We start from the raw sequence: 13,832 nt of genomic DNA, 5'->3' as shown, positions 1-13,832 counted from the left end.
CAGAGAGCCTTGAACAGTTTCATGAACATAGTCACACAGATTTTGCTATGAATAAGCTCCTCCAGAAGTGTCCCTAGCCTCTGTTTGTTTGTCAGAGGGTGGAGATGGATGGCAGGAGAGAGATCACTTGATTATTACCTGTTAGGTTCACTCCCTGTGGGGCACCTGGCATTGGCCACTGTCGGTAGACAGGATACTGGGCTGGATGGACCTTTCGTCTGACTCAGTACAGCCGTTCTTATGTTCTTAAGTGCATCTGTGGGTCCTAATTCAGTCCATCAATCATGCAACAATGCTATTCCTGGTCATTTCAAGCCCACCTAGTCTTGTAGCAATACTCCAGCAAGCTGTGACTGGAGCTCAGGCCTGGCTGAACAATGGTAATATAACAATCTGATTTTCTTCCTCCCCAGTTTTATGGCAGCATATCCTCCTGACTCTTTTAGCAGTTATACAGTTCACATTGATTTTTGGGGTGGCAGAAAATCCATACACACTTCTAGTATAAGAGCAAATCAAAAGGCTTGCTCATTGTCCGAATCCTGGTCTGTCTGAAAGTACAGAACATACTCACCGGCAATTCATCTTTCTGATTCCAAACTCCAGTGCACTGTCTTTGTTCGATCACAGCTTTGATATTAATTAAAGCTGGCAATGCTACACAACCTGCTGAAAAACTGCAGAATGCACAGAAATATTAGCACAGGATGTTGTTTTAAAATGAATATTTCTCATAGCTCTACCTCATTAGTAAGTTAATGGGGACAAAAGACAGTCATATTTCCTCATTTCATTCTTGCCTTCTGTATTACCACCCAACAAGTAAGACTGCAGGTTGCTGGGATTCTGGGTTCTGTTATGTACAACAAGCTGAAGGGTAACAATTTGAGCAGAACACATCAATAATCTGATTTACTGTACCATTTGTTTTGGTATCCATGGTCCAAGAGAAAAAGAGACTGGAAACCACACAGCTTTACATGTGGTCAAGAGACTGTTACATAACTGGCATGGCCAAAATGTGATCTGAATGCAGCCTACGGAGTTGTACGCACATGGACCGCAATCAGACCTTTAACAGTGTGTTAGTGTAACTTCAAGAGACTACAGATCTCACTACCTATGGTCCCTGGGATTAAGACGGAGAAGGAGTCTCCACAGAATGGAGCTGAGGAAGGTAATGCAACCTGCTCTGTTTATGCTGCAAATGGGCTAAGATTGGGTGCTACACAGAGTCTGTTCCAGGAGCTTCCTGTTACCCAAGTATATTCTATTCCTTTGCAATACTCCAAGAGGTTGCCACAATAAGTGTGGAAATGATTTTGGGCAAATTAACAGGAAAGTCTGAATATTTTGCACTGAGTACCCTCTGCAACAAATTAACTGAGGACAGGAAGGGGAGCCAAGAGCTCTAATCCCAGCTCTGCTACTGACGTAATATGTTGCTTTGGCAAAGCCATGTCACTATTTATGCCAGTTTTAACATCTGTGAAAATAATACCTTCTCCTTCACAGGAGCTTTGAGAGGTTTAGTTAATAAAATGCTTTTAGAACGTTGCCTCTGGCAGGGTCGTCTGTGGGGACTACACCTGAAACCTCTGGATCTAAAAGCATGAGCCTGTAGCATCTGAGCTAAAGAATCAGATCCACTACCTCAGACAAAGTAACTATTTCAAACCATTATCTGTGCTTTAGCCAGTAGAGGGAGACAAAAAGCTACAGCATTAGCTTACATTACACTTGGAAGATTCATATTCTGCACAAACAAAAGCACCACCTCACTTAGTAGTCCTAAAAGAAAACAACTGGGAGAGACGTCAAAGAGCCTTCTGAAGACTAACAGTAACTAAAAGAAATTGATGTAATACATGACAATTTATTTGGAGTGCAGTAGTGCTTAAAGGGCTCAATTCAAAGCCACTGAAGCCAATGGGAGTCTTTCCACTGACTTCAACGGGTTTGGATCAGGCCCCGAAGGTCCCAATAAGATTGGATTCTCATTGTTGTAAGTCACTGAACAGCCATAAAAAGAGAAATGGTCCTGCATCAAAATATTAGAAAATACAATTTTGTAGGCAGGCTTTTATTTCAAACTGGTTTAATTTTTAAAGTATTTGCTATGTACGTGCAATAGCTACATTTTAGAGCAGTCTTGTTTATGCCCTGAATGTCAATAACATATGCACAATAAAACATCACATTTCAATTGATTTCACTTTGGGCCCCAAACAGCTGTCTAATCAACACAAGTATCAATAAAAGGGAGGGTATTTTTCCACCTCAGTGGTAGCAGCTCATATAATTGTACTGATAATGAACTGTGCACATTACTCAGTCAATGCACGGGCCATTAAAATGTCAGTGAGTGACGATTAATTCGCAGGATATTGTTCTGGGAGGAAAAAAGATGGACTAAAAAATCTATTACAGGGACACAAATTCCTCAGTGCTCATTTTTACACCCACAAACTAAAATTAATCAATAAACGCTGCTACAGAAGGACGTATATTCAGGCATACTTTTCCTTTCCATTCTGCTGCTCCTTTCCAATGCATGAGCCTGACTCCAAAAGAAATTGGTTCACCAAAAATCACCAAAGATATTAATGAAATGTCTGTGAAATGCTGCAGTAATGAGTTTGTACCTCTTTAAAAGTGTCAACTAAACAGGAACGTAACTAACAGTCACAAGCAAGCAGATAACCACAAAAAAAATACTGGCACTTCCATAGGATTGAGTCCACTGAAAGATAAAACTCATCTCTCTTTTCTCATCTAACCTCTAAAAGGAAAGTCAGGTACAGTGCATTTGGGAGATGTACCGCTCAAAGTCCTAGTGGTGGTTAATTCTTCACTATCTGGGTAAAGGGTGGTTTACGATTTGACTGCTGTAGAATTGTAAAGAAAAATTAGATTTCTGTATTTTCAGTTAAACACAATGTTAATATTCACCACAGAGCCGGAAAACACCAGTTCCCATGAAAGTGCAAGATTTCATCTTTGCAAATCTTGAATTCCCATGAGTGGATTGTAAATTTTACCAGCTGAAATCACATTCTAGCATATTTAGAAACAGAACCTCAACACAGAACCAATGCGAAGTGAGAAAACTGAATTAAAGATAACAAAATTGACTAAAAGTGTTAGTTAGCAAGTAGATAATTGGTTCAGGCTTTTTCATTTTTAAGTGTCAAGTTGTGGTACCAATTTTCACACACTTGTCCTAAGCTCAAGGAGGGGCTGGTTACTGCCTCATCTTTAATATGGGTGTGTAACCTACAGCAGTTTAAGAATCCCAGCATACAATGTTCCACTTTGAGCTGAATAGGCGGCCATTTGGCCACACTGCATGCTGGAATCTGTAGTCTTACAACTGGCTCTATTGAATGCACATTAGCCACGTCTCTTGCATTCCTGTCAAGTTAGCACTGCAGCCCGCAGCTGGGAAAAGGTTAGGCACCCTGGCCTTCAAAACATTTCAGTGGGAGATAGCATACCTAACACTCAGAGGTGATTCAACCGAGAGACCCAGGAGAGCACAGGCGTCCCTTGTAAAGATGTCACAGATGTCTGCCCACTGGTTTGCATCTAGTAGATGAACGTATGGAGAGTTCTCTATACCCTGTCTCAAGTATACCAGGCTGCCCATTAAAACCTGAATATCTGTGAAGGACAAAAAGCAAATCTTTAGCTATTACATTTTACACTGCTTTATGTTATAGTGGGAAGATTAGTCTGAGCTTTTCCCCTTTACATGGGAAAAAACCATAATTTTAATGTATACTGAGTCAACGATTATCAGTTGTGTTACAAGAGATTCAGAAATATACACACACTTCAATACCAAATATGGGTATAACCAGCATGGAATAGATATCTTTCTGTAACCAGAACAGACCGCAATGCTATGGAATAGACTGCATTACTTTTGCACTTCTGCTATCACCTGCACTCTGCCCCCACCAACCTGCTTCTACCAGGTCTACTTACAATGTGCCAAATGTCTGAGCAGCTTTCAGATGTCAGGCTCCTATTATTTAGAAAGGCTATTACTAAAAATGTTACTTCTCCCCTACCAACAGGGTGGTCGGACTCTGGATGAGGTTGGAGCACAGATTATTAGTCCAATGTCCAGGACTACAGAGTTTTAAGATCAGATGCCTCACAAAGTACTCAGATAAATGATGCCGGAGCTGGAATTCCACTCTTCAACAGGATACGAATCTGTGTCTGACTCTGGCACAGCAGAAACACTAGGGTCATGACACCTGGATTTATAGAGATATACTCTTCTTTTTTTAACATCATTCGTTGAGATTTTTACAGCTTCATACTAATTTCTCTCCCTGCCCATACAGCTGCACTCATGTTAATAGGGCAATCTCTCTATACAGGCAGTGGGATATGAAAAACCTAGTACTGATGAAGTTTTCAAAGCTCCCTAACACTTTTCTAAAGAAGTTCTTCTGTCAGCTTTGTGAAGAGAGTATGTAGTGGGGGTGGGCGGGCAAAGTGTAGGCCTGGGGCAAGATCTGAGGCCTACACCAGAGGCTGTGAACCAAAGTCTGGCCATGCATTAAAAGCAGATACTTACAAGTTCACTTTCCAGCCCATGAACTTGGCGAAGTTGTTGCTAGTGTACTAGGCCTAAATATTTACATACATATATTCTAGCTAGTACAAATACATCCCAATCTAGTACAAGATAAGATGGTTTGACAAAATAATGAATAGGGATGCTTTGTCCAAGGTATCAGGAACAAGGGGAGATAACAAGCGGACATCATGAAATGTGTAAGGTGGTTTTAACTGTGTGTTCCAGTTTGGTTTAGCCTAGAAATGTCAGGGTACTTTACCGTACTCCTTTGTTCAGCCTAGGGGACAGCAGAAAGTCCCGCAGCTGACTGAGCTGAGTCCATTTTAACGAGCATACATGTGTTAGTGTAACTGTAGACATTGATCCAGGGAGCTAATACCGTGCTTTGTGGACAATAAACCTGGCCAAGCGCCTTCACCCCCGAACCGTGCCTGTGGTCTTCCTTTATGAGTCTGCTGAACTAACATGCTGCACTATCTACTAATAACATTGAACCTACAAGGGCAGAAGCACTGAGCAGCCTAAACAGCACTACTGAGGCAATGACATTCCAGCCTCCCGCACTTAACCGCACTGGCTAATACTACTGAGGTCTGTTGAACCAGCTATCTGTGCAGAGCTGGACAGCACACTGAAAGCACACACATACCCAAGCCACTGCCAACAACATAAACAGAGTATACCATGGTATGGAATTAAGCTTTTTATCGGCTCTCATTTGGGATGGCACGTTTAACTCACTCATGCTTCCCAGCTTCTTGAGATATCAAGTTACCTGCATCTCACGACAAAAAAAAACGTTTATATTGTCACATACAGCTGGAATACCAGACGTCTGCCCAAACAGTATGTGTGTGTGTTTTTGTATACTTTACCCTGGTAATGTACCTATATTAGAGGAGACCTAAATAAAAAGCTCAAAGACATTATAACCATATTTGAATATATTTGATTGTCACCTTTAAAAGATAAAAATAATTCAAGTTACCAGGATGCCGGGACAGTATTCCTGAACATAGAGGGGGGGAAAAATTTACATTTCAAGATGCGGTGACAAGTTTCAAAACTATTAAGAAGGTGGGCAAATGAAAGGTTCTGTGTTAGCTTGTTGGAAAAAGCTAGCTACCTGTGGGAGATGCTGCAAAGCAAGGATGAATCAGAGGAGTGGGAATGCAAGTGGGTGAGAGAGACGAGAGGGATAAAAAAGAGTGGAAGAGAAAAAAGCAAAATATCAGGTGAGTGGCTTTAAAAAAGTCAACTGAATAATATATTAAAGTTGTTTCTCTTCCCAATCCTTCCCCAGCAGTGGACAGAATGTCAGTGTCAAGCCTGATCAATATCGCATTCTACTAGTTGTAGTCTATAAAGATTATACAAGCTTTAAACTAGGATGTAGGAAGTGTGAATAGAAAGACAGACTGATACTTCAGATGAAGGAAGATACAGCCAGTCTCACTAACCCATGATTCCCACCCTCTCACTTTCCAGCTAGTGTGCTTAAAACTATTTTATGGTTGTAATTCCACCTTGGGGTTTCTGGAGAGATGAATACTTAACTCAGCCTGCCCTTCACTTATTCAATGCTCTATCGCCTATGTAAAGCTGCTCTTAGCACATTATTCCTTGTGTTTATTAACAGTTAAGAGTTCGTTGTGGCATCACAACTTGCTCTTGAATATATTCTTATATTAAGAAAAGGCCTCCACATCTTCCCCTGGAAAAGTAAATAAGGGACTTGACGAAACACAGCAACAGAATACAAAGGCAACTCAAACAGAATGCCAAGTACTGTATGTGTTACAAATTTAAAAATAACTAAAACTCACTCACCTTTCTGATGGTTTAGAGCAAACGGCTGAAAGTTTTTAGCATATTGCAATGCCTCTCTCTGATTTGCTGTTCCACCCATCAATAAACTAATGAAATATAGCCTGTGTAGTTTAAATTCCAAGGAACTATTCTGGGCCATAAGCATTTCTCGGTTAGATACTGCCCACCTAAGGGAAATTGGGAAAAAAAATCAGTTTCAGCCTACAATGGTACAGAATTGTTACAATTATAACTTTCATTTCAAGGAGCATCTCAGTAAGAATATGGCTCCGTATCCTGCACTTCCATTGTAATACTCAGTGCTCAGAGGATCTCAAAACATTTTACAAATACTTAAGCCTCACAGCTCAGACAAGGAATACATATAAATACAAAGGGGTCACTTAATCTACCACTTAAATGCCGCCACTTTTGGGGCTGAATAACATAGCCCCATTTAACTGCACACAGTAACACTACCCAACAACCCAGGACAGGAAGTACACACCATATATCAAGCTAAAACTGTAGGAGGAGTATAATTAAGCAGAATATAGAGCTGAAATTTGGCCAAGACACTGAGATTAATACCCATATTGTGTTGCTATAGAATCTTTAATAGCCACAAATTGTCAGGACCTCTATTTCAGATACCATCCAAAGACTCAACCTGTAAGAACATGATGCCCCTCTCCACTCTCCATGTGTCATCTACTGAATCACCATATTATAGACGTGCACCAGAGCAGTCTCCCCAGGGAGCTCTTTACAACAGATCTTACTAACACTTGACATTTTAAAAAAAATCTTTGTTTTAATAACTGAACTTTGTACTAATTATGCTGTTACTGTATTTTCTGTGTTATCTTCAGCTTGAACAATAAAAATAGCCTCGCTAATCTCCCTTTCCTCCTGCCATGCACTATCACAACACTGCAATGTTTTAAGTTGCAAATATCACAGCAAAATGTTTACATAGAAACCAAATAAACTGCAATGGAACATTCTAAAGAGTTCATGGAAACATTCATATTGTTTAGGTTTTATGGAACCTCGTTTTGACGTTTTAAACACGGCTGGACCTAAACCAATCTGATCTTGTTCCTTTAAGAAGCCTTTTGATAAAGCCCAAATTCTAGTAAGACCAGTCACACCTGTTTGTTATTAGTGGATACCTGCTTCTTATCTGGAGTACCAGTAAGCTAGGAGAGCAGCTTTCCACCTCTCAGCAAAGAAGTGATGTAGTCAATAATATCTTTTGCAAGGAAGAGCTGGATTGGGTCCAGGTAAAATTAACAATCCAAAAAAGCAAGGAAATATATAACCCTACAACTCTACCATATCAAAAACACTTCAGTCGCTTAGTGAAAATCACCCGGGTAGGCAGGTCTTACATCTCCAACCAAGCAAATGTATACTTCCATTTTATGGAATGAAAGAGTCACAATCCTGACTTAAGCATTGTGGGCTTGAAACCAGAACTGTTGACTTGAACTTTTAACTATGCCCGGTGGAAAATATAACCTTCATAATCAGCAGGGAGCCTAGAAATCCGTTTGCCATGGAAAAATGCAGAATTTGCATTTTTACAGAGAATCTTTAGTTTTTCCATTTTGTGAAAAAATAAAAACACAGTGGAACTCCATTATTCTGATCTAACTGGAACTAGGGCCAGATTGGATAATCAAAAATTTGGATAATCAGGAGAATTGACAGAAAGCTTTCTATCCCTGATTTTAAGTTGGCAGCGGGGAGGCTCGGGCGGTCACCCCTGGGTGGCAAGAGCTTAAGTGGTCAGCCCCAGTCAGCAGGGCTGATAACTAGAGCCCCAGCCACCCTGGGTTGACAGCCTGAGCCCCACCACCGTCAGCCCCAGGTGGCTGGTGGTTCAGGTAATATGGAGAGCCGGATAAGGGAGACTCAAATAAATGACGTTCTACTGTATGGAATAGAGACACAGAAGTATTAGTATATGTAAGAAATACAAATTACAATTCTATTAATTTTATTACAGTGCTTGATGGCACTGGTAGGCTTTGAACTTGCTTAAATATTGTAAATATATCAATAAAACAGAGAATTATAGAATACCAGAGTTGGAAGGGACCTCAGGAGGTCATCTACTCCTGCTCAAAGCAGGACCAATCCCCAGACAGATTTTTGCCCCAGATCCCTAAATGGCCCTCTAAAGGATTGAACTCATAACCCTAAGTTTAGCAGACCAATGTTAAAACCACTGAGCTATCCCTCCCGCAACACTGTGTTCAGTTGATACCTATCTATACTGTGGTTAGGGAAACTAAAGTTCAACATTTCATTGTAATCACGGAAAAATGCGGATTTATGTTTTTTTGTTTTTTTTTTTAATTGGTAAATTTGGGGGGGGGGGCGGTTATTCATGGAAAACTAGGATCCCTGACAATCAGTAAACTTAGATGCTTGAATTTCAGCAGTGCAGTTTAAGTCTCAGACGGTTCAACCCAGCCAAGTCTGTCAGCATTGTATCTCCACTAAGTGGCTAACGTCACTGAAAAAGGTATCAATAGAGCTTCTCAACCAGGAACCTAGTATCATGAATATATTGTCCATGGTACAGTCCTGGTCAGCTGACTATTGTCACTGAAGCTCAGACCCTTACTAGGAAATAAGGGCCATCAAATGTCATCCAGAGTGATTAAGTGGCTCATAAGTAGGAAAGCATATTCAGCAAACACTGCAACTAGAATCACAGATTCGTAGGACTGGAAGGACACTGATAGGTTATCTAGTCCAGTCCCCTGCACTCATGGCAGGACTGAGTATTATCCAGACCATCCCTGACAGGTGTTTGTCTAACCTGCTCTTAAAAATCTCCAATGAAAGAGATTCCACAGTCTCTCTAGGCAATTTATTCCAGTGCTTAACCACCCCGAAAGGAAGTTTTTCCCAGGGCCGGCTTTAGGACGTGTGGGGCCCATTTCGAAAGAATTGCCGCCGAAATGCTGCCAAAGACAGTGGCAGCGATTGAGCTGCTGCCGAAGATAGCGGCGGCAATTCGGTGGCAGCTCAAATTGGTTGTTGCTGTTTTGGGCGGCACTTCGGAGGAGGGTCCTTCCTCAGCAGCAGTTGTCTTCTAGGGCCTTACCTTACCTTGTGGGGTCCCTCTTCCCCTTCTGACGCGTGGGGCCCGATTTATGGGAATCGGGGAATCAGCCTAAAGCCAGCCCTGGTTTCTCCTAATGTCCAACCTAAACTGCCCTTGCTTCAGTTTAAGCCCATTGATTCTTGTCCTATCCTCAGAGGTTAACGAGAACAATTTATGTCCCTCCTCCTTATAACCACCTTTTGTGTAACTGAAAACTCTTTTGTCCCCTCTCACTCACTCTTGTTCTCTTCTCCAGACTAAACAGACCCAATTTTTTTCAATCTTCCCCCATAGGTCATGTTTTCTAGACCTTTAATCATTTTCGTTGCTCTTCTCTAGACCTTCTCCAATTTGTCCACATCTTTCCTGAAACGTGGCACTCAGAACTGGACCCAATACTCCAGTTGACCCCTAATCAGTGTGGAATAGAGCAGAAAAATTACTTCTCATGTCTTGTTTACAATTCCCTTGCTAATACATGCCTGAATGATGATTCCTTTTTTTGCAACGGTGTTACACTGTTGATTCAGATTTAGCTTGTGATCCACTATTATCCCCAGATCTGCAAAATTTCTTCTAGGCACTCATTTCCCATTTAGCACACATGCAACTGACTGTTCCTTCGTAAGTGGAGTACTTTGCATTTCTCTTTGTTAAATTTCAACCTATTTACTTCAGACCATTTCTCCAGTTTGTCCAGATCATTTTGACTAACGTCACAATCAAAGACAGCAGCCCAGGACATTCTGTTCTTATTAAAAAGGTTCCTGCTAAAGCAACAAGTGACACTCATTTGTTAACTAAGTTCAAGTTCAACCCCCATATATGCTATCAAGCTCTGAAATGAAGTATTAGTCACTGCACTGTTTGCCCTCCCGAAGAAAGCTGATACTTCTTTCAGAACAATACTTGCTTTTCTACATATTCACTTTTGTGATTCAAATCTAGCTGAACATTTATTTCTATACAATACATAATTAAAAACAACCTTCAAAGCTGAGCTTCATTCTCACCTAATTTTTATATTGCTGTAGTGCTCAGAGACCCCCAACAATATCAGGACTCTGCAGTGCACAGGGCAGTACAGATACATAGGAAGACAAATCCATTCCCTGAAGAAGTTACAATCAAAAGCCTAGATCCTGAAAGCTGTTCTGCAGAAGTGAACCCCTACACCCGCACAGAGACACACTGAAATCAATGGGGCTCCACAGAGGCACAAGGATCCATCTGGAAAGGACCCAAGGCCTCAACCCAGCAATCAGACTGAACGACCAAACCTCTTTAGCTGTGCAGAGCTCTTTTGAAGTCAGTGGGGTTCTACACAAGTGCAGGAATCTCAGGGGTTAGAATGTAGGATCAGGGCTGAGTAGGCTACCTGCTCAAGCTGAGTGAAATACAGAAAAAGTAAATAAACAGCATAAATTGGTAAAAAAAAGTCAATTAAATACAAAGGTTAGCCCATGTATTACTAATCTGAGAATTTTCAAGTTTTCTAGCTTTTATATTTAATAATCTAAAGGGTAATCAGTAACACCGATAGATCTCTCTATTTCATAAACTTCCATCACTCTGTCTGGGCACAGGAACTTTAATTGAGTGACTCTTTTAAAAAAAGTGGCTTCATTTAAAAAAAAAAAAAGCAATGGCCAGCAATTATCTTTAGGTGGTTGTTTTTTCATTTGTTTATTTTCGGGGGGCGGGGCGGGTTGAGCAGTTGTGTAACTAACCAAACACTGGATCTTCTCCTGCCTGACTAATGGTGTGGTAATTAACAGTTCTTTGCCCGTTTCCACCTTTATGCTCTATCGACAGCAGCAGCACAGTCCTGGGAGCAGGTCAGCCAAGTACTTGAGCCTGCCATTTAAACATTTCTTTTAAAGCTACATTTAATGTTGACAGCCTTGTCTGCCTGTTTGTTGGCTTCTCATACAAACATTGCCAGGCCTCCTTCTTTGCTGTCCCCATGCATGGATTGAATCTTCCTGAGCTCACCCTCCAGGCCTCTACCCTTTCCAAACTCAGCTCCCTCCTGAAGCTCCATTTCTGCTGCGGGACCCATTGGAAACTAGCTCACTAATCTCAAGTGTGAGGAGTAATTGGGAATCGCTTATAGTACCTCTTTATTCGTTCAGAACACTGTTCACATAACTTTTTATAATCAAGACGTGATTAACCACCACCTTATATGCTGCACTACTTTCTTCCAACCCCCTGTCTTTGGAACACGAAATCCTTGGAGAAAAGATCATGCCTTCCCTCCTGTTTGGCAAGTGCTTAGCACATTCTGGGAGTTACCAGAAATAAACAAGTAGCAATGAACGAGGTACAGGGTATTTCCTGGAAATGTGTGGCTAGCTGGAGGCAAGAGGACTTGCTGCCCCGAGGTGCAGATGACAGTCATTAATAGCAATCAGCAGTCAATCTCCAGGTAATGCCCTTCACTAAGGTTGTGCTATTATTATAACTACAAGAAATAGGTGTATGTAAATGGCAGGTGATGCCGTTTCAATTGGTACATCCAGGTCATCGTTAGATTATTCATGCCCTGTAATTATCTAGTTCAGCGGCACTGAACCAGCTCAACATTCCATTCATCTTAGCATATTCAATGAGTAATTATTTATGCTGCCCTCCTCATGTTCTATAGAAAGATTTCAGTACTTGGTGTATGTGGAGTAATGGCTTAAACATCACAGCGTCAGTGCATTTAACTTTGACACCAATTTCATGATCATAGATTTTCAAGGTCAGACTCAGGGCTGGCGCTACCATTTAGGTGACCTAGGCAATGGCCTAGGGTGCCAGAATTTTTAGGGGGCGCTATTTTGCCGGGGGCGCGGCAAGCGGGTCCAGTGGACCTACCGCAGTCATGCCAGCGGATGGTCCGCTGCTGGAAAGGCTCCGGTGGAGCTGCCACAGTCATTTCGGTGGACAGTGCGCTGGTCTAAAGGCTCCAGTGGACCTACCGCAGTCATGCCTGCAGCAGGTCCACCGGAGCCTTTAGACCAGCAGACTGGCCACCAGCATCACTGCGGCAGCTCCACCGGAGCCTTTCCAGCAGCGGACCGTCCGCCGGCATGACTGCGGTAGGTCCACCGGACCCGTGGGGGGCAGCGAAATGGCCGTCCGCCTAGGGCGTCACAAACCCTGGCGCTGCTCCTGGTCAGACTATAAGATTAGTAGTTACGAGTGAACACAAGTATCAAGGGAAAAATGTCTTTGCCCATAGGAAAATTACTTCACTGAACAATGAAGAAAATTGGACATCCTAAATCAGTGTTTCCCAAACTTGGGACGCCGCTTGTGTAGGGAAAGCCCCTGGCAGGCCGGGCTGGTTTGTGTACCTGCCACCTCCGCAGGTCCGGCCGATCGTGGCTCCCACTGGTCACAGTTCACTGTTCCAGGCCAGTGGGCAGGGCCGCCCAGAGGATTCAGGAGGCGTGGGGCAAAGCAATTTCGGGGGCTCCTTCCACAAAAAAAAGTTGCAATACTATAGAATACTATATTCTCGGGGGGGCCCCTCTGGGGCCCAGGACAAATTGCCCCATTTTCCCCCCTCCTCCCTCGGCAGCCCTGCAAGTGGGAGCTGTGATCGGCCAGACCTGCAGACGCGGCAGGTACACAAACCAGCCCGGCCCGCCAGAGGCTTTCCTTGAACAAGTAGCATCCCAAGTTTGGGAAACACTGTCCTAAATGCACGATCATCATATGCAATAAAATGTAAAGAATTTCTGTTTCCTTTGCTCTACTGTTTCTAGTAATACAGAATAAATATCATAGGCTACCAAAGATGTATTTTAACAACTCTTTCTTTAATTTGTCTAGTTTTATTTATATGAGAGAGAAGCTAAAGTTAAGTTACATAGAATTTGATGCACACTGGGAACTGGACTCAAGTGTCAAAATCTCTTTCAAGGCTGCATGCTTTACTGCAGGTTGTAGAGCACATCCTACTCAGTTATCCAGGGTCTGGAAAGGCAGAAAACACAATGTAATCCACAAGAGGGGATTTTTCATCATCTTGCCTTTTTTCTTTATCTTCCAATTCCCCTTATAGGTCTAATGGAGGAAAAGCCTACTAAATCCAAGATATATCATAGCCTGAAGTTCAACAACATATGCTAGATGGTCTTTGCTTGCGCATCAGATACCATTCTCCACTGGCTCTTGCCACTAGGAGAAAGGATAACTTTGTCTAATAGCAGGACTTCACCTGCAATCCATCTTCCAAGCTGACCTCAAGTGAACCAGGGACTCTACCTGCCTGAGGAAAAAGCAAAACTCTAGTGTGAAGCTAAC

General features: G+C 42.2%; 1 protein-coding gene across 1 annotated transcript in view; it reads right to left on the bottom strand.

The window, feature by feature from the left end:
* Positions 1-13,832, bottom strand: part of RMND5A (required for meiotic nuclear division 5 homolog A) — a 37,243-nt gene that overhangs the window by 4,158 nt on the left and 19,253 nt on the right. The window contains exons 5-7 of the mRNA XM_050943411.1: positions 6,428-6,594; positions 3,498-3,663; positions 575-677 (exon numbers count right to left, since the gene is read on the bottom strand). Coding sequence (XP_050799368.1) covers positions 575-677; positions 3,498-3,663; positions 6,428-6,594 — 436 coding nt within the window. The remainder of the gene's footprint in view (positions 1-574; positions 678-3,497; positions 3,664-6,427; positions 6,595-13,832) is intronic.

This window comes from Gopherus flavomarginatus, chromosome 3 (assembly GCF_025201925.1).
Source record: "Gopherus flavomarginatus isolate rGopFla2 chromosome 3, rGopFla2.mat.asm, whole genome shotgun sequence".
Lineage (NCBI taxonomy): Eukaryota > Metazoa > Chordata > Testudines > Testudinidae > Gopherus > Gopherus flavomarginatus.
Note: the sequence above shows the minus strand (reverse complement) of the source record. Positions and strands in the feature narration are given on the sequence as shown.